This window comes from Poeciliopsis prolifica, unplaced genomic scaffold (assembly GCF_027474105.1).
Source record: "Poeciliopsis prolifica strain line A6 unplaced genomic scaffold, Auburn_PproV2 SCAFFOLD093, whole genome shotgun sequence".
Lineage (NCBI taxonomy): Eukaryota > Metazoa > Chordata > Actinopteri > Cyprinodontiformes > Poeciliidae > Poeciliopsis > Poeciliopsis prolifica.
The window spans coordinates 983569-1003893 of record NW_026562468.1 but is presented as its reverse complement, the minus strand read 5'-3'; the positions used below and the strand labels follow the sequence as shown (position 1 = coordinate 1003893).

Here is a 20325-nt window from a genome sequence, read left to right as displayed (position 1 = left end):
ATGGGTTTTTCAAATTGTTTGTGCTTCCATTAAGCACATTTATGGTTCATGGAAACACAGCTGTCAAACTTAAAACACATCCCCTCATATAACAGCATACAGCTACAAGCTAGTGTTCAATGAGACAAGACAGATTTCTTTAACAGGAAATATTATAGTGTTATGATATCGTGAGATCTCTTCCTCCAAATTATATCTAAATGCTTTGGTGTGATGTCAAACATTGTTTATATATAAATTTCTAACATCAAAGGCAAAGCTGCAGCAGCATGTACAAGAATGACTCATTTATACTCTTCAAAAGGGATCTATTTCAGGTCATCTCTGGAGATGATTTTACTCTGCATCCTATCTGTAGGGACCACTGACCTTGACCTGTGGAAGTCCTCTTCCACTCACCCAGCCAAACGCAAGACACTTTCATCATCAGTCGATCAGCGCAGGCAGAGCTGCCCCAGAGTTTATTTATTTGAATAATAAAAAGAAAAAGAAATCCCAGCTTGGCCCCTCAAGAGCATTAATGCTGATCTCTGACACTCATTCTGCCGGAGGAGACGAGAGGTAGCAAACCTGAGATGCTATCTGTCACCCCAACCACTTTTTGTACACAAATGTACAAAAAGTAAATTTTCTGTATCAGAACCTTCGTTCCATGACCCAGTCTACACAATCGCACATGTGCTGCTTAAAAAGACAGCTTATTGTCAGTGAGAGTCTCCAGAGTGCTTACCGTCGATTAGCTGCACCAAAAGCGTGCGTGAGTGGTCTCTGGATGTCAATAGTCTCCTCACTGACTGTAAATAAATGATCCAAATGACACATGGACAAGACTCCTGTGTGTTTATGTTCATTGGTGTGCATTTGTGAGCGAGACTTTACATTTATGCCCCGCAGTAAAATTATATCTGCTCATTTGGCTGACTGAATGAACTGTCATATGGACTGAAATATGACAGTGAGGCTCCACTTCCCCCATCTTAAATATGACAAAATAGAGCCAACACTTAAATGCCATACGCCCCTGAGCCCTGTAGGATAGGGACTGAGAAGTTAACCTTATGGTGGAAAATAAGAAAATGTCCATTTTTTGCTTCCTGAATGAAAATATTCTGGTTTATTTTGTCATTTACATGTTTTACATTTGAGATGAAACTAAAACTAAATATTTTTAGGATTTTTTTTCTTAGAAGAAATTACTACAGCCTAGAACAGGGCTGCCCAAACCTTTTGAGACCAAGTCTACTTTTTCTCTGAATAGAAACTATATTGACTTATTTTATAGGTGAATATACATATTAAAATGACAGAAAATCTAATCCAGTTTCTTCCTCAGTGACATTCTGAAACTAGTAAGAAGGTTGTTGGTTTCTCATTCTGAAGCTGGTTGCAAATCTTGGACTAGCAGGTATCAATCAGTTATGGTAGATCTGACATTTGGTTTGATGACATCAAGATGAGAAATTTCAGACTGATAGAAAGAACCAAAGAACACTGTCAAATGAAATCACATCTTCTGAAGTTGGGATATTTTTCCTCCAACAGCAGATTCCAGCGGTGTCACCTCAAACCAGGTGTTGGACTGGATTTTATTTCAATGTCATTTATGCATGTCAGCTCTTCATTTTCAACAGTGGAGCCATATAGGCCGAAAAAGCTTTTCATTTTGGAGAAAATCTCATCAACATCAATATTTCTACTAAATAAGAGACAAAAATAAATAGCATGTTTGATAGAGGAGAAGCCTCTTAGATTCTGTGCCCAAAGCAAGATCCCAGAGAATAGCAAATTATTTTTTTTAATTTTAGACAATTTCATTTCATATAATTGTCACGGTATGGGGCCATTTGTTTGTTAAATATTTAATTAAACATAATTGTTCTATTTAATACTTGTTGTGAATTACATATCCTCGCAAACAAATGAGGTAATTAGTCCAAGTTTATTGTTTGTTGACTGTTCAGACATTACAGCAAAGGTAAAAATAACGTAAAATAATCAACTCAAAACCACCCATACCTTTTACTTTCTCTCTCTCTTCCTCCCTCCCCCAGTACTCTCTCTCTCTGTTTCTCTCTTAAGCACACTCATTGCTGTGGCAACCTCCTGCACCCTGCAAATTGGGCAAGCCTCCTAGAGATTACATTAAAAACATAACATTCAGTCTGTTACGATCTTAGGTTTTCAAGCCTGATATTTATTTTGCGATCATTAATAAGCGCTCTCCTGCACACAGTGGTGGTTGATTAACTAATTTTAAACTGTGCTAGTCAGAGAGTTGGTCTTTGAATTGACTTTGTTTTTATTTTATTTTGGTAATGGAACGCACAAAATAGCACCTTGTTGAAAAAATAATTACTATGATTGTTTTTGTTGGGTCATTTTGAACACGTTTTGTTGATTTTTTTTAATTCTTTCATAAAGTTGCAAATGTTTTGGATCTTAGTGAATATTGTTTTAAATTACAAATTAAATATTAATTTAACAAGTACTCGTCCCACTGGCATATTTTTTCACCTAAAACAAAATATTTTCCCCATTTTACAAGTGAAATAGTCTGAGTGGAACTAGTGCTTTTTTATTATTAAGTAACTATTGACTTAAAACAAGCTCCTATATTTAGCTTAAAAGTTACTTGTAAGTTTGATTTGTCTTATTTCAAGTGAGATACTAGCAACTCGACTTGGTAAGATTTTGATTTCACATGTATTTGTTTTTTTTTAAACATAACACATCTCTTCATTACTCATCTTTTTGTGCTGTTTCTCAGTTTTTTTCCCTGTATACTCAGAGAGGCAATATTTCTCTGGAGGTGGGTAGTGAGACAGGGATGGGGGTTGGGGGCTCATCCAGTTCATCACAGAGACACCAAATTGAATCTCAGATGTCAGCAGCTGTGCTCCAAACTACATTTACTGCTTCCCACAACAAACAGCTGTTTTTATTTAGCAGATAAATAAGAAGATGGAGGAAGGGATTAATGAATACATGTGTGCCAATTAAGACAAACAAAAGGAATGTCAAGTGGGAGGAGGATATATGACAGGTTGCTGCTCACCGGCTGCAGGGTGGCTTTGGGCTCTGTGGACTTGACATGAAGATGCGTCATCATGGCTTGCAGACGCTCTTTGTCCTTCGCTAGCTATTAGAAGTAATGACAAAATCACAACAATTTTATGAACAAACACACACAAATCTCTAGATATCGTTTTAAACGGCATCATCTTTGATTTAAAATGCTTATTTGAGTTGTGATTAAAACCCCAATACAAAATAAGGAGTTTTATTCTGATTCCTACTAAAATCTGTGGTCCCTTCTCCCTGGTCCCTTCTGAAAGTCAAACTAGCAGCTTAAATTATAGTGACAGGCTGCATGTGGAGGAAGCCTGGTCTGGTAAAGCCTCATCGATCCCTTTTGGATGATGAACCAGCAGATGAGAAAAAACAAGATGTTGACATGGTGAAAAGTAGGAGAAACAGAAATATCACTGCTTTAGGTTAACGTCCTCTAAACATTAACCTAAAGAACGTTAACGTTTAGGTTAACGTTAACCTAAACTTTAACCTAGACATTTTGGGGGCAATTATGTCACTGAAGTGTGAACTGCAAGTGAAAAAAGCCCAAATGTCTAGAACACATCATTTGCTTTTAGGCTGTCGCACATGCTAAAACGTTCAACAAGGATTATTAAGATTTTCAGTGAATGACTGCAACATTTTTTTGGGATAGTCATTAAAATCATTGAAATTGTCATTTTGAAGAAAATATGATCTTGTAAAATATAATGTAATTGTGATTGAAATCTTATAACATTAAAATGGTCAAATCTTATTTGACCATTTTAAATACCCGTATTTTCCGGACTACAGGTCGCTCCGGAGTATAAGTCACACCAGCCATAAAATGCATAATAAAGAAGAAAAATACATATATAAGTCACATCGGCATATTAGTCGCATTTTTGAGGGAAATTTATTTGATAAAATCCAACACCGAGAACAGACATGTCATCTTGAAATGCAATAAAAATAGAATAGAGGCAACAAGAGGCTGAATAATTGTACGGTATGCTAACGTTCCATGATAAACAACAAACTGATAACGTGCCTGGTATGTTAACGTATTAAGAATTATTCAGATAACTATAGCATAAATAACATGCTAACAGGTTTACCAAACCATCCATGTCTCTCCAAATCACTAAACACAATGAAATCTTCATCCTCTGTGTCACTTTTAAACAACTTTGCTAACTCCGAAGGTAGAATAATAGAGGCCTAGAGCGCCCTCTTGTGGTTTAGTGTGAAAATAACATGTGATATGATATAATAATGTGTTAATAATTTCACACATAAGTTGCTCCTGAGTATAAGTCGCACCCTGAGCAAACTATGAAAAAAACTGTGACTCATAGTCCGGAAAATACGGTACATTTGTGGGGTTTAGCAGAAAATGGTAAAGTTGATATATCAATATGGATTTCATTATGTCTAAATTCATCAGCTTAGTTGAGAAAGGTTTTGTTTCGCTAAAGTCCCATTTGCCCATTTGTTGTTAACAACAAGTTGTTAACAAGAACCAAGATCATGTAGTTGTTCCCATTCCATCTTTATGATACTTAAAATAATTTTATATCAGCAATACTGTATGCTTTCATTTTTATGTTTGTTTTATGTTCAGATGCTGTTAACCTAGCAAGCTAGAAATTCACTTTTTCAATTGAGGTTCTTTTATCTGCTAAGCTTACATAATTTCTGCTTCAAATATTCTTGAATATAAATATGCAGATTGTTACACCAGTTGCATCAGTTCTGTGTTTTATAAGTGAAAGACGACATTAGAGAAACAGTCATCTTTGTATCTATATATTTGCATTGATTTTTATGGAAAATCAGCATTATATTGGATAAAAAAGTAGCAAGAAGAGCAACAACACCTTTTTCTGTTCCTCTAACTCATCAACCAATGTCTTTCCACACTATGCAGTTAAGTCATTTCACAAGTGTTATATTGTTGGTGCCAAACAGTTACAGTCATAACTAACTCTAAAATTCTGTAAAATTTAAAATGCAGTGATCTTCTCTACTTAGCCTGAGGCTATTCATAAATCTTTTCCTGGCCGTTATGCATACATAACACATTTTTAATGACTTACTAGCAAATGCACTAAAGTATTTAATTCTACTAAACACCCCAACCTCCCTCTTCCACCTCACTCCTCTGCTGGTGACCCCACGGTCCGTGTCAGACAGACTGGTGGAAGGCGTTCGGCTGACAGAGGAAGTGTCAGCAGGAGACAGAGCGTAAATATTTTGATGAAAACAAGAGACATGACAATACCTGGAGCTCGAGTTGCTGGACAACCTGCATTTGCACCCGACACTGAGCCGTGCTCCTGTCGTCCAGGGCATGCTCGTTGTTGAGATGCCTGGAAACCACAGAATGAGAAGATGCATTCAGAGATTTGATTCATTTTTATTTATTTAGAGATTGTTTATCTAAGCTGAACAGAACATCATAATTGGAGCATCAAAATTCAATCATTTTCCAAAGAATTCCTATCCAAACCTCAAAAGCTTGGTGCAATTAAGCCCAAAATTATTTACATCCTTTGTAGGATCAATTTTTTTTCCTTTCTTATATTCTCAAACAGTGAAATAAAGGAGATGGCTTGTTTGTGCCGTCAACAGTAAAACAACAGCGTTGCTCTGCTATTTGCTTCATTTACTTTTTCTACTTCTTGGTCCACATGAACATCACTTTCTTTCTGAAAAGAAAGGAAGCCTAAAAGATTGGCAAAGTAACTCAAAATAACAAGCAAAATTAAACAGAAAACCAAACTAAGGATCCAGATTTATAGATTTAACTACATTTAACTACAAAGATTACACCATTAGCAGATTTAGGCTAAAATTGATCAATTTTAATTTGACCAAGAAATGATATTGCATCTTTGCAGTGACCCAGTCAGAATCCACTTCAGTCCCATTGCTGGTTATTGGATCAATAAGGTAAATGAGTGTGGAGCCACTGTAATAACATTTATGTTAATAGCGTCACATATTACAGTGATTGCAAAATGTCTCCAGAACAAAGGAATACTTTTTTATGTGAAAGAATGACAGTCAATATTTCATGTTGGTCATACCTGCTCTCCCAGCTCACTGATAAGAGGGGATGATTGAAGAATTTCAGCTTGGATTCCCTTTGCTAAATTATGAACCGGCATCCTAACGCCATGCCTTCCTGCCGCTGCTCCACTCTGCCTTGCCATGTTGACTTTGCCGCCCTTTTTTGCTGTTTGCATTGTTCGTTTTTATCATCAGAATTAAGAGGAATTCAAATAGAGCTGGACCAAAAGTAGAGGACAACAGGACAAGGAGATGGGGATCTGTCCCAGGCTTGAATTATGGATATAATTACGTGCAATTATTTTATTCAGGAAAGACGCTCTCTTTTCATGCACATTTATTACTAATCTAAAGTAGCTCGCTCGGGTAGGAGACATCCTTTTTTTTATTTATATAAAATGGCGGAGATAAGGCTCATGAGTGAAGGAAATATGATTGGAGGAATTTTATCAGTTGCCGCATGAATTACTGTTTGAAAATGCTTATGCAGGGGCATTACATTAATCATTTAATCATAATCCGAGCAGGATGTTTGAACTGATTTCACAAATACCCTTTCATTTCACTACTTCATTATGCTCGTTAATGGATCCAATATATTATATATATCATAAATTATATCACAGCTGCAGTGACCATGTAGGTCACTGTCATCAGACATGTCTGTGTGTGTGCAGGAAGATGGGAGAAAGGTGTTTTAGTTTTTATATCTATACACTGTTTCTGAGGTGTGCTGCAAATCAAAATGAGCCACTGGCAACTTCCGAATGCACAACAATGGCTTCAGTGCCGTTGCTTTATATTCAGACAACAACGCTTGTGTATCAAACACCATATTTACAGTCCAAAAAAAGAAAAAACATCTGAAATCATTTGGAAATATGAAGCCTGGTCTGGTAAAGCCTCACCAGACATTAGAAACAGCTTACATTGGCAGTAACCCAGAGCTTGACTTTTATGGGTGCACCAAAGGCTTTTTATTTATTTTTTAAGTGAATGTTTGTTTTGCAAAGAATTTTAATTTATATAAAACTCATAGGCCCAAATTAGGTGACGTGCATTGATATTTTGGGATTTAGAAAAAAAATAAAAACCCGAGAGTTTTTTTTTTTTATTACATTTTTAAATGAACACATCTTGCAAAAAAAAAATACCTTTTGTAATATATATATATAAAAATATATATATATATATATATATATATATATATATATATATATATATATATATATATATATATATATATATATATATATTTTTTTTGGGCAAAATGTGTTTATATATGCCCACATCATTGTAAATCTAGTCCTGGCTACTTCCAGCCTTGAGGTAAACAAAAATGTTTTCAAGGTTGTTTCCATAAAAAGCGCTTCAGATCGACTGAGGTACACTTCATCACTCGAAGTTAATTATTGTGGCGAAAGACAAAGTTAAAGAGGAATAAGTAAAAAAAAAATAAAGAAGCCTGACCGAAAACCCTATTTGTCAAAATTAATAGAGACTTCTCTCTGGGCCTTCCATTTGTTTGAATCACATAAGAGCCCATTTAATTAAGTGGGTCGGAAAATGAAACCAGTAAACATTTCAGGACATCTTACTATATTTCAAAGAGGAAAATAATAGGTAAAGACATTTCAACTTCAATTTAACCAGCCCTCAGTCTGAATCATCAATGAAGGGGCTGGGGGAGTTTGGCCTACGTGAGCAGCTTTGGAATCTCTCGGCTCGTACGAGACGTGCCCCGTTTCCTTTCATCCTTTGTTACATTCCACTTTATTTCTTCTAATGACATGGAGAATCACAGTGCATAATTAATAGGAAATGAAATATTCAAATGGCCCCAAATGTAGCCGTGAGTGGAGTGCATGGACACCAGGAGTAGAGGGGATGAGGGAGGGGATGAGGGAGGGGTGACATCGAGGGAGGCTGTGAACGTTGGCATGTGTCACTTTCTGGACTTCAAATGAAGCCACTTTTAAAAGCTCTCTGGCAGGATGACAGAGCCTAATGTAGATTGTCACAATAAAACAAATTAACCAGATATTCACACAGCCTGACTTTTTTTTCCCATTCTCTCTCTAGCTTTCCCAGTGAATTGCGGAGTGAATGGAGCTAGAGATGGAAGCGTCAGAGTGAGTGGATTTTTGGATCTTTTTCTACAGTTTTTTTCAAGGTGTTTTGAAGGCTGCCTTAGCTGTTGGAGGAGTGGTAGGTTGTGATAGTGTGAAATCTGTTTCCCATGTGAATGGTGCGATTGTGATCTTTCTTGATAATACATCCAAAGTGACTGATTTGGTATAATGGGGCGTGATCATTCATGACACTTTCATACAAGTTCTGCTGCTGGTTAGTCCAACTAAAAAGATCATCATCTCAAATGTGTCACGCTATGGCCAGCAAGTTTCACCCATAAATTTGGTTTCTTTAGGCTGTAAATCTGTGCTTCTTAAAACATGTCATGTGTCAGAAAAGGCAGGTATTTGTGATCCTTAAAGACACAGCTAATGAGCTTAACCTGTCTTTTAATTTCAAACTAAATGGATTTTTGCCTCTTATCATATTTTCCACACATGGAAAATTTTAGCTTTTAAAATGGTTTAAACTGATCCTGTGTCCAGACAGAAGGATAATTATGACATGTTTGTTCTGAAGATCCTGCAGCTTCCACGTTGTCTTCCTAACATGGCGCCTTCTCACCTGACTTTCATACTGATAGGAGAAACCTATCAGCCATTGGTAGGATTTACTGATATCAGCCACTTGGGTTATTTGCTGGTGGGCTTATACCATGTAGCAAATAACCGAAGTGGCTGATCTGATTACAATCTGATCAGCCACTTAACAGTGCACTGTTAAGATAAAAGCACATCTTCTGAAGTTGTGATATTTTTCCTCCAACAGGTTCCAAAGGATTCACCTCAAACCAGATGTTGGGCTGGATTTTATTTCAATGTCCTTTGTAAAAGTTAGAGCCTCATTTTCAACAGTGGAAGATTGAAAAAGGTTATAATTTTGGAGAAAGTCTCAACATCAATATTTCCACTAAATAAGAGGCAAAAAAAATGTTTGATAGAGGAAAAGCCTGTCAGACTCTGAGCTCAAAGCGAGATGCCTGTTGGAAGTCAGTTGGGGGATCAACTAGTGTGGGAAAAAAGTGAGTTAAAATATTTAAGTGTGTATTAAGGTAATGAAACTGTTGTGCAAAAAAATTGGGAAAATGTATTGGATAATGTGAAGGGACTACTTCACATTTGAAATGGAAGTGGATTTTACTTAAAATGTCATATACATCTTGTCATAAATAATCTAGTTTCTGCCGCCATGTGGCACCGGCATGTGTTGATCCTCCAGTTTCTCTTTTATCAAATATTCAAAGGGCTCAAGTGGCCTTTTTTTGGGATAAACTTCACTGGATTCCTCAAAGTATTCTATTTCTGTTGAGAGAAGAAGGTGGATAAGGCCTGGTCCATTTGGCCAAGAAAGTTGCTGCTTTTCATTTTCTGTTTATTCAGACACCACTCACAGGACCCACAGATCTGCTGTGGAGGAGTATATCATACTGCATTCTTTGGACATTTGGTGGCATGGGTCTGGATTTGTCTCTCTGTCTGATGGACACCAGCAAACTGAACTCTTCCTCTTCCAGCTTTTTCGAAGAGTGTTTTCTCTGAGTGGGCTTTGTTGAGGAAGGAGAGGCAGCAGCAGGCTGAATCTGCACTGGCTGCTCCAGGAACTGGTGCTAATTGGGAGTTTGTTGGATTGCCCTATTTGGGGAAGAACAATCTTATCCAGACTGCTCCACTACAAAAGTATATTGCTTTGGGAGGGTGGCTGGACCTCGACTGGATGACCCTATTTATTCAAATAGATTTTGAATAAAATCTATTTGAATTGTTGGTCAACTTTTGAGATACTGGAAACACAAGTTAAGTAAACATGAATGTTCCCTTTTGACTGATTATTTTAAAAGTATTGTTACCAAATCACCGGGACTCTTTTCCATCCATCAGACTGTTTCCTGGGATAAAGAACAGCTCTGGTCCTGGATTTGGTAGACAGTAAAGCACTCTCCCTAGAAATAGTTTCTGGAAAAATTATCAATAGACTGTTAAAAACTCTCAAGCAAAACACACTGAATGATGCAGTGACAGTATGGAGAACTCAGCTCTCGTTAACACATCAGATCAAACCTGAATGGAAATCTTTATATCAGCCTCCTCTAATGAAGGAACAAGCAGATAAACAATGGAGAATCCTTCTTGGTATTGTAGCTGTAAATTCTTTTTTTTCTGTTATTAATCCTGCTGTGGGGGAACGGCATTGTTCTGTGAATAGACTGTTTTGTTTTTCTGACTGTTTTCATCTGTCATTTCTTTTTATGCTTTTGAGAACGACCTTCAACAGATGGGGGGAAGCTTTCATTAAACATATATTTATTTGTGGTTTTACATTTCCATGCAGTGGAAGAGTAAATGTCTCTTTCACTTAGCCTATCTCATTTTTTTATTAGATAGGCTAAACGTACATAAGCAGAAAGAGAGATCGAGGAAGAATTGAACATTGATGTGGTTTCTTTATTTGTTAACATGGTGAAGTCTCGGCTATTGCTTGAATTGAATTTTTATAGATCAGACTTAGATACACTTTGTCACATCTGGAGTTACAGAGAAGTCATTTGTAGTGTGGTTGAAGGAGAACGCATTTTTAGGACGGATGTTAATGTCATTTATGGTATAGTAAGATTCTTTGATTTTTGATGTTAAATAGGCTGTGGTACGTATTTATTGAAAAATAAATAAATGATTAAAAATAAAAAAATCTTTCTCTCTCATACGAAGCCATCTCTGAGGAATGTTTTTATCTTCCTTACTGCTGACTGGCTGGGACTTAAATTAAATGCACACAACTATACAGAGGTATTAGAGTTTAAAGGCATCAGAATTTACTTTTTAAAATGTTAAGTTTTTGCTTTCATCTGGGTTTATTCTGATTTTTTTCAAAGAGTTGTTGGGCTGAAAAAGCTCACTGGTTTTGAATTGGGAAGTTTTTATGTGGTTCACTTCACTAGAGGGCACTGTAGTGTTTCTCTGACCTCTAACTGGACGTTAAATAGAAAAGGGGTCTTGACCTTTAACAAAAACCCAACGGGTTCGGATCCCCATCCCCTTCCACCCTGTGGACGGATTTAGAGCTTTCATTTTGATCAATATAGTAAGGATAGGTATGTCATGTTTTTCTTCACAGATAAAACAAATACTCATGCTGTTTAAAGCAACATTCGGTTCCAGTGTCGGTTGTTGCTGTTGGCGTGTGCACTGAAATCTGCTCCACGTTAGGAGCTCCTCCTCATCTTTCCGCTGACTCTGCGCCGTGGTCTCTCTCCAAGGTTGGTCGGACTTCCAACCTTGAGAGACTTCTGAAGCAGCATTAGAAAGTCTGATGTACTCCTTTTTTGTTTTTGATTTGGAATACTTTTTTTTGTCAGAGGCCTGCAGCGGTTGCCAGGTTTCATGTGGAAGCGCTTAAAGTTGTGAGCGTTAACACCTTGGTGAGCCGCTCATACCGCTGAACAAAGGCGGCTTTGTGGAGACTCTCCTCCCAAATGTTTTCTTAACATGTTCCAAGCAGTTTGAGCAGGCAACTAAAGTAAACAAGATGTTGCCATGATAAAAACACTTGTAAAAACAAGAGCTGAGTGCACTTAAGAGTTTTTTTTCTTTATGCAGAGTTCTGCCGGGCACACCAACTTGAATTCTCCCTTCGTTCTATAAATAAAGGGTGAGGCAATGTCAGAATACAATAAATACTGATAGATTTAAGCCGACACTCCCTGATTTTAAGTGTGCCTGTCTTTGTGGGAAAATATGAGCACATGCTTTAATAACTATGTATTGCAGGATGTTTATTAAATGAAAGTAAGAACACATAGCAGACAGTTTTTTCCCTGAGACAGGAACTGAGGCGACTGTACCTTCCAACGTGATAAGGAGGTTCAAAGAGGATTTATGAAAATGATTAAAAGAAGATTTAAGATGTTGAGGAACTTCAAGCATTTTTTCACCACCGAAAGAACTTTCTCTATGAGCTGACAGTTTGTTTTTGGATAACAGAATAATGTCATGTTTTGCTTAAGCGCAACTAATAGGAGGTGACAGCGAGCCGTTCATCTGCTGCCACTGGTGAGGATGTGTTCACCCTCTTCTGTATCCATGGCGCTGTTGTGTATTGGGTTACCAGGTTGATCAGTAAACCAGGAGCGAGGTAGGCATGTTAGGCTGGACAGAGTTGCATCACTGATACAGTACAGATTGCAAAGATGCTAGCAGACTCGACTATATCTGTGTGTTCAAGTTTAGTGTATTTTTCGGGGGGATTATATGCGACATAACAACACAAAGTGCTGTATAATTGCTTAAAGAAAGGACTAGTTATACAAGCACTTATAAATTGTTCAGCAAATGTATGCAATAAACAATGCTGTTTTTGTTTTGAGACCGTTTTCAAGTCGTAAAATGGAAATGGCATAATAATGCTTGTTGATCTCTCGAAGACGGACCAACATTTCTAACAAACATCTAACTCTGGCACTGGAAGATATTTTAAATATCCAAAATAAATAAAACAAAAATACCAGAAACAATAAATAAAATAGAAATTCTGAAAATAAAATTGTCTTTCAAAACCGCGACTAGTTATGACCAGTACACCGGACCAAATCAATGATTTTCTCTCTTGAGTAGAAAGAGAGACACGAGAAAAACAATCACACAAACAGTCAGAAATTCAATTGTTTTAATATAAGCGTATTGAGAGTGCAGTGAGAATGACTTTGTGAACAAGGAATTATGTGTAGTGTGTGTGTTTACATCTCACATGCTGCCTAGTGTGTGTCTCTGTGTCTTGATAAAAGTCAGGGTTATGTGTGTGTTTCCGGTTTGAGTGTGTGTTACTGAGCCGGTGGTTCAGCCCGTGGATGAGCTTGAGCATTCATCTTGTAGCCCTGCAGCACACTGGTTTTATTATTTTATCATAATTTTTGTAATTTTTGCAGCAACACAATGCATCAAAAGTCATCATATCAAATGCTTTGTTTACTTACATTCAGGCAGAGTTGCAGCACGTGGAGATCATACAAAAAAAGCCAGAGCAACCTAAACACCTAAGCTGCAGCCCTTATTAAAATCTTAACAGACACAAATTGGAAGAGCTTCTAAAGCCACATAAATTAAATCTCTCCATTTAATTTATTTGACCATTTGACCCTCTGTACCCGGCAGAGGTGTACAGTGGATTTAGCTCATCATGCAGGGCGGGTCCAAGATTGTATGAGGTCTTTAGCAGAATTTGATGTATGGGCCTCTTTTGCTGCTAAGAGCATCAGCACCACCAACAGCATTTCACCATGGATTTAGTAAAATCTGAGACACGGGCCATTGCTTAAAAGTAATCAGTAATAACTGCAATTTGCTGAGATGTATTTATGAGCAAACAGAGCTCAAATTCAAAAGTTAAACTGACAGCATAAAATGGTTTCTATGGTGGTAAAACAATCTAACTATGAAGATTGTTCTTTGAACTTATACAAACAAACTTGCCAGGTCCTTAAAATCTTAAACTTAAATGTTAAACTATTTAAAATCTTTTATCTATGCTGAAACAGCATAAATAACAGCATTGACATTCTCATGAAACAAATGTTACATTTCCATATCTGTGTTTAAATTTCATTTTTTGATTTGTTGTTTTCAAGGCCCTATAATTGTGGGTTTAAGTATTGTCTGCAATATTTTCCAGTAACATAATTAACCAGCGATATTTTTACATTTCCTGTCAACTTAACATCTTTGAACTTGTGGACCGCCTCAGTGCCAGGGCCTGCTAAGCCCCAGGCAAACCCTGGGTTGGTATTGATTTTGTGGGAAAATCTCCCACCCCCAAAAAACCAGAAAGAAAACTTGGGGCACAGATGAAAAGCAGGAGATTCATGAGCCGAACAAAGGACAAACTAAAAGAAAAATTTGGAAAGCACTCCCTCTGACCGGTGACAAGGGCAAACAGGCAGGGCTCCCTGAGCGATCTGCCACAGATAAACATCCCACCGTTGTTTGTTTGGGAAAAATGGCCCCTGGTCACCATGGGAACTGCACTTATCACAGGAATTAAAGGCCCATGCAGTTCCCAGAAGGAGTCCCCACTGCATTGCCCTTTTCAAGAGCAGGCTAACCCAGACTGAGGAATAACAAGCGGCTGCACCTGCAGTGCATCTGCGTAGCCAGGGGTCACAAAACATGTAATCGACCCCCCCACTCCCTAGAAAAAGACAAACAAACTGAGACAGAAAACATACCTCTGACCGTGGCAATTTACTTACTTGAGGAATGACTGGAAATCATCAAAAACAGCTTCGCACCCGGGCCACTTGCAGACGCCATGGCCGTAGAGAGGGTGACTGTGGGGGGATAGCTCCTCCAGCGCTGACCTGCAAGACAGAAAGAAACTTTTGATTAAAAACAGTCTCAATTTCTTTTCACTCAGAGGTTGAGAAAAAAGATGACAGTTTGAGTTGTTAATCCAAATCATCTCTGTGTGTACTCTGTCTTTTCACAGAAAAAGAATTGACTTCTACTTGATCTGTGAACTTTGGCCTTTGCCAGAAGTGCCTTACCTGTGCGATCATTACTCTTCTTTGATTTAAAACAGGGTGACACTCATTGTGTGAGCCTGACCAGATCAATACATAATTATTTAGAATCACTGAAACACATTGCAATTCTCTTTAATCGGGACGGTTTCTTCCCTGGCTACTGTGTCACATCCAAGAGGCCCCCCACCTGGCGGAGGCCTATGACACAATCCGGACCCTTCCACAAGGAAGGGAAGATGTAAACATCCGCACCTGGCACCAATTTATCTCCCGACCCAATTCATGTCACCTGGGGGGGCTGACAAGAATAGGTCTACTGGGAAAGATCGGTACTATCAGTCTAAATAGCAGGAATGTCGCTGAAAAACAAACATTACAACATCTTCCATATGGCGCAGAGGTGCGTGCGGAACCACAGCTAACCACAATCAGAACTGAGAAGAGGCAGCGGTGTCTGCTAGAAAGGCGGGACAGGCAGCCATATGGACACAAGACACACAACTTTCAAATACAAGAGCCTGGGGGACTGGCCTACATTGCTGCCACCTGTGCTTCTGGCGGATGGCGAGTGAGCCAAAAGCACAATGCTGCTGCTTCTTCTCCAGCGTGAGCCTGTGCTTTTAAGACAGAAGGACAAGATAAGGAGATTCATGGCACAAGAAACTGTTGTGTTCCCCACATGAGAATAACCCTACCTCATTGATATGCATGTATTCAATAAGAAATAATGCCCAATTTGTGCTGAACCACTTCACTGGATTAGGATTTGGAACATGATTCATGTTTGAAAAAAAAAATCTAAAAACAAATTGACAAAATAAAAGTGGAAATTACAAGATTGTGCTTATTTGGCAGGATTAAGCAAGCATTTAAATTAAAGCATCATTTGGGTCAGTGTTCGCAAAGCTGCATGTCAAGGAGGGAATTTTAGAGGTCAGCTCAGGTTTTCTTGTGTTATAATTACTTACTTAAGAGTTCACATTGTTCATTACATGCAATAATTGTGTAGCAATTAGGAAGCAGTCAAGCATTCATAAACCCGGTTAGTGAATTTTTTTTTCCAGCCTCTTTCAAATATCTGATTTTTAAAATTCAATTATGAATTATGCATTCACATTCAGACCTCTGTCTTGATACACATGATAAGTAGATGGCAGACAACCAATTATAATGAGTTTAACAAGGAAATGTGCAGCCTGGTGCAGGTGATGCTGCTTTTTAATTTAAAAAGATCTATTATTTTTCCATTCTTTAAGAGGGAGGCTTGTTGGTTAATTCTGTATTAACAAAATATTAAAATGCAGAGTGTGCAAGGAATCAGAGAACACAAAGTGCTGTGATTGGCTGGTGGCAGAGGAGACTTTTTGAACCGTGGCTGCCTAAACAGTGATAAAATACCAGAATTTACGTCACATGAGCTACATTACTCCAATCAGAGAAGAGTGCAGCACACACAGGGTCTCCTGTCATTACAATCCAACCAGAGGAAAGACATAATTAACCAATGTTTTTACAGGATTTTGTAGTTGATCTATGACGTTGCTATCACAGGTCAACAACAAAACCCTGAAAAAAACAGCAGTTAATCATGTTGATATGGTTGATATGACCCAGGTGCGTGGGCTCAAACCCACGTACCAATTCAAAATGTAATCCTTACAGACCAATTAGCAGGTTTTATAACGTCCTGAATATTTAGTGAAGAACATTCATCTTGAAAATGTGTTCACTCAAGTCAAGTTTTAATAGTACAATATTTCACAAATCAGAAAACAACAAAACACTGACGTAGTGTTTTGTTGCATCTGATTCCATAGTTTGGTGCAAGGATGTTTTATTGTTTTCTTGTTACACTTCCAATGTTTTTCATACTCAAATCTTCTCAAATATCTAAATGTGCAGTTTGTGAGCTTATCTTTAATTTGTTTGGAAAGATGAAGAAATATGTTTCAAGCCTCTTAAAATGGTTGAAACAGATATTTCTGTAGACCTGACAAACATTGGCAGTTTCTGTTTCTGTTTCAAACTGCCACTGAAATCTTAGAACTATTCTTAATTTAGGAAATAAATTAAGACCAGTTCCATTCTTAGTTCAGAAACTATAGTTTTGGTGGTACAGGATCAGATTAAATCAATTTTTTCAACTATTGAATCACTTTTGAAATGTGAAATATTGAGCATTTATTTTTATGATCTTAGCAGGAGACTCAAAAACCAAACTAATGTTAATGTGACTGGTGGCAAATAAAAGTTTAGTGATGTTATTTAAATTTTAATTAATTAACTTTTTATACTTTTGAAACAGATAAAAAAAAGATATAAACAGCCCAATATATTAAGTTCATGACAAAGTTCAAACAAAGTTCAAAAGAAAACTTATTTGGTTTTCCAAAACAGAGTAAAGGTTTTACAGAACCCAAGTTTGATTAGTCTAAGTATGGTGGATTAACCTGTAGAAGCAAAAATGAACACCTATTAGCTATTAAAATAGGTAGTTATAAGCATTTTTAAAAGTGCTGTCAAGTATTTGACTACTTCAGCTATGTACCGCAGGCGGCAGTCCCTGACCCCGGAAAATATTGGAATAAATTCGGTTTTGAGCTAAAGAGTGTTCAAAAATAGCACTCTTTTGTACCAAAAAATGCTGCCACACAAACAATTCAAAAGATATGGAGGTTTTTCCAAAAGGCTTTTCTCACCATACAACAGGGCACAACTCAAGGACATTTCTGTCTTACTTCAAAATAAGACTCTCAAAGTGAAAAAATAGATTAAAGACAACTATTAAAGTTTTTACACCTTTGCTTAAAACAATGATGAAGAGAAGGTTAAAGGAGAAGTTTCCACCTGGGACACAGTGTCAGACTGACTAGATGACCCTCCATGAGACAAACGTTTTAGCATTTCAGCATTGCAGGAACTCATTAGACCTTTCCTACAGGTAATTGTTTTCCACCAAATTCTGTTCATTTCTCTTTTTTACTCCAAATGTTGAAATTCAATCAATTTCCAGACCATGAAACATTAAGTAGTAATCCTCTATTGTCTTATTTTTAAGCATCTTTGTTGAGAAATACTCTAATGACGGCAGCAGTGAGGTGAAAACTTGCATTGCCCTCAGCTTCCTTTAGAGGACCAAGATGTCCACATAGACTCTCACTCTTTTCTTTGAAGAGAATGTACTCAGACGATTCTGACAGCTGGAGGGCAGTTGTTTTCAAGCCCACTTACTTTGAATGGACAATTTGGGCCATAAATAAGTCAAGATCTACAGCCTCCCATTCTGACAGACTCAATCCGTCAGGAAGAAGGGAAGATTGAAGTCAGATAGAGGGCCCTGTCGATACATCAGGTTCAGGTTTATATTCTGCCCCCTCCAGTTCACTCCCTCTTTAATGTTCTAGATCTTTCCTGGATTCATCCCTCCTTCTGGTACCACTGCAAGCTACCCTAAATGATTTAATTTGCTTTTTTTTCTTGTGTAAGACAAATGAAAGGCATGAGAGAGAGAGATGGGAAGCACTGCCAAATCTGATTATTTATCTCCTTAACAGACTGCTGTGTTACAGTCCCTGAGCTGTTGTTACTGATGGTTGTTGGGAAGTAAAGTGGGCCAAGTGCTTTGTGAAGACACCCCTCCCTCTTTACCTCCCTCTTTGCAAAGCTGATGCAGCTCTGGATTGGGAATTGATGTCAGATACAGATCAGGCATTTGATTTAAATAAGCAAATCAGTGAATAAAGATGACCCCGATCACTGGGGTATATCGCCATCTATGCATCATGCATTCATTGACAGGGAAACAACACCGCCTGACAGATAAAGTGACTCGGGCTCTGGGTCGTATCAGGGACGGTATTTAAACAAACACACCTCCCCGCCTCTCACCTCTCTCAGCGTGTTCCTAGCAACAACTGAAAGCATGAGGAACACATGCCCTGTCTTCAGTGTGTGTCAAGTTGAGCTGTGATTGAATTTCTCAGTCTTCCTTAAGACGGAAGTGCAAAGCCCCATGAGTGATTCCTGTGGATGCACTTAAAGGTTTTAGTTGCAGGCGTCGTTGTGCCTGGGCAGATTTTTATATGACACATGAAACTAAGTACATGGTACTTAGGGCCTGCTGTAAACTAATCTGAAGTCAGTCAGGGAAGGAAAAACCAGGGGCCCCTGTCTTGCAGAGTAGCTTGTTTCTGTGGCATGACAAAGGGACTCGAGCAAAGCTGCATAAATTAAAAGTTCATTAAGTTCAGTGCGGGGAGGATGAGTGGATGTTCTCTATTTACGCCCAGGATCGGCCCAGCCCCATTATCTTCAACCTGATTATTCAAATCCCAGGATTATAACACAGACGTTCTTCTCAGAGCCTTGCTTAGAATAATCATACTTAATAATATTTCATTCTTCCTCCCATGGAGTTTGATTAGAACTGAGCACGCATCATCAAAAGAGAGCCAGGACGCTTTTTGATACTTGCATGATTTATGTGTTGCCAAAATTAAAGCGAGAAAGGATTATTGGTTGTGCATGGATCTAAATTAGCATCATGCAGTACTTAATGGGGGAATGTTTTGTAGCTTACTTTATTCCGGCACAGCTTTCCTGGTAATTTGAGCAATTTGAAAGTCTGCATGGGTAATTCAGTCCTTGAACAGATGGGGTGTGGGGAGAATCACCTGCTCGTTTTTTTGACAGATCTAAAGATGCTACGAAAATATTCAGACCAAGACTGCCTTCTTCACTTAAGCTCGTGTTAAACTGCCACTGACATCTTCTTTAATCTCTGACAGTCGGCGTGAGGCAGCAGTGCTGCCTGCCGGCTCTTGCTTTATGTCTTTTCTTATGTTTCATGGAGCCTTAAAGCTCGAGTTGCTTCCTGCCATTTGCTGCCATCAAAGCTCACCTTGCTTTTGCGACAGTGTGTGATGGAGTTGGTGAGTCAATATCGTCCTCAAGCAATTTGTCAAACCACAGACATTCAGTTTGACAATGAAGGGCTGGAACTCAGTTTTATTGACGGAACAGCGAATGCTTAGATTTCACTTTACTCCAGTTTAGACTTCAAAGAGCAGCAAATAATAAAAATCTACCAGAGCTGTTGTTATACTATTACACATAGCACTTACAAGATTGGAGAATCACAGAGATGATTCCTGTTTGAATGACAAGATTTCGCTTAGGGATGCACTGATTGCAGATGGTCACTGATCTCCAAAAAATCAGACGTGCCGATTCTGATTTTGCCCGATACAGCTTTTGTGTTGGCCGCTTTTTTCTCTGAATTGTCACTTTGTGACAAAATGTCTAACTTTGGAACAACTTAGCTACTAAAGTTACCTTAGCTTTAGTTAGCATTTTAACCGCCTACAGGCCTACAATGCAACTTTTTAACCATCCACAAGTTGCATTTCCTTTGACGACATAATTGGGCAATTTAATGTTTCAATAATATGTGTGCTTCATGGAAACTGCCAAATTGGGAAAAGCAACCGTGACATTTTGATAAAACTGGCACTATGATGAGTGTTTTTTTCGCCTTATCAAAATTAGTTTTA

At 38.0% G+C, this 20325-nt stretch overlaps 1 protein-coding gene across 12 annotated transcripts in view; it reads right to left on the bottom strand.

Annotated features, from left to right (window-relative positions):
* Positions 1-20325, bottom strand: part of foxp1b (forkhead box P1b) — a 274772-nt gene that overhangs the window by 32892 nt on the left and 221555 nt on the right. For all 12 annotated transcript variants that reach the window (XM_055022938.1, XM_055022945.1, XM_055022946.1 and 9 more), the window contains 3 exons: positions 14501-14608; positions 5339-5426; positions 3056-3139 (listed from right to left, as the gene is read on the bottom strand). In XM_055022938.1, the coding sequence (XP_054878913.1) occupies positions 3056-3139; positions 5339-5426; positions 14501-14608 (280 nt within the window). The remainder of the gene's footprint in view (positions 1-3055; positions 3140-5338; positions 5427-14500; positions 14609-20325) is intronic.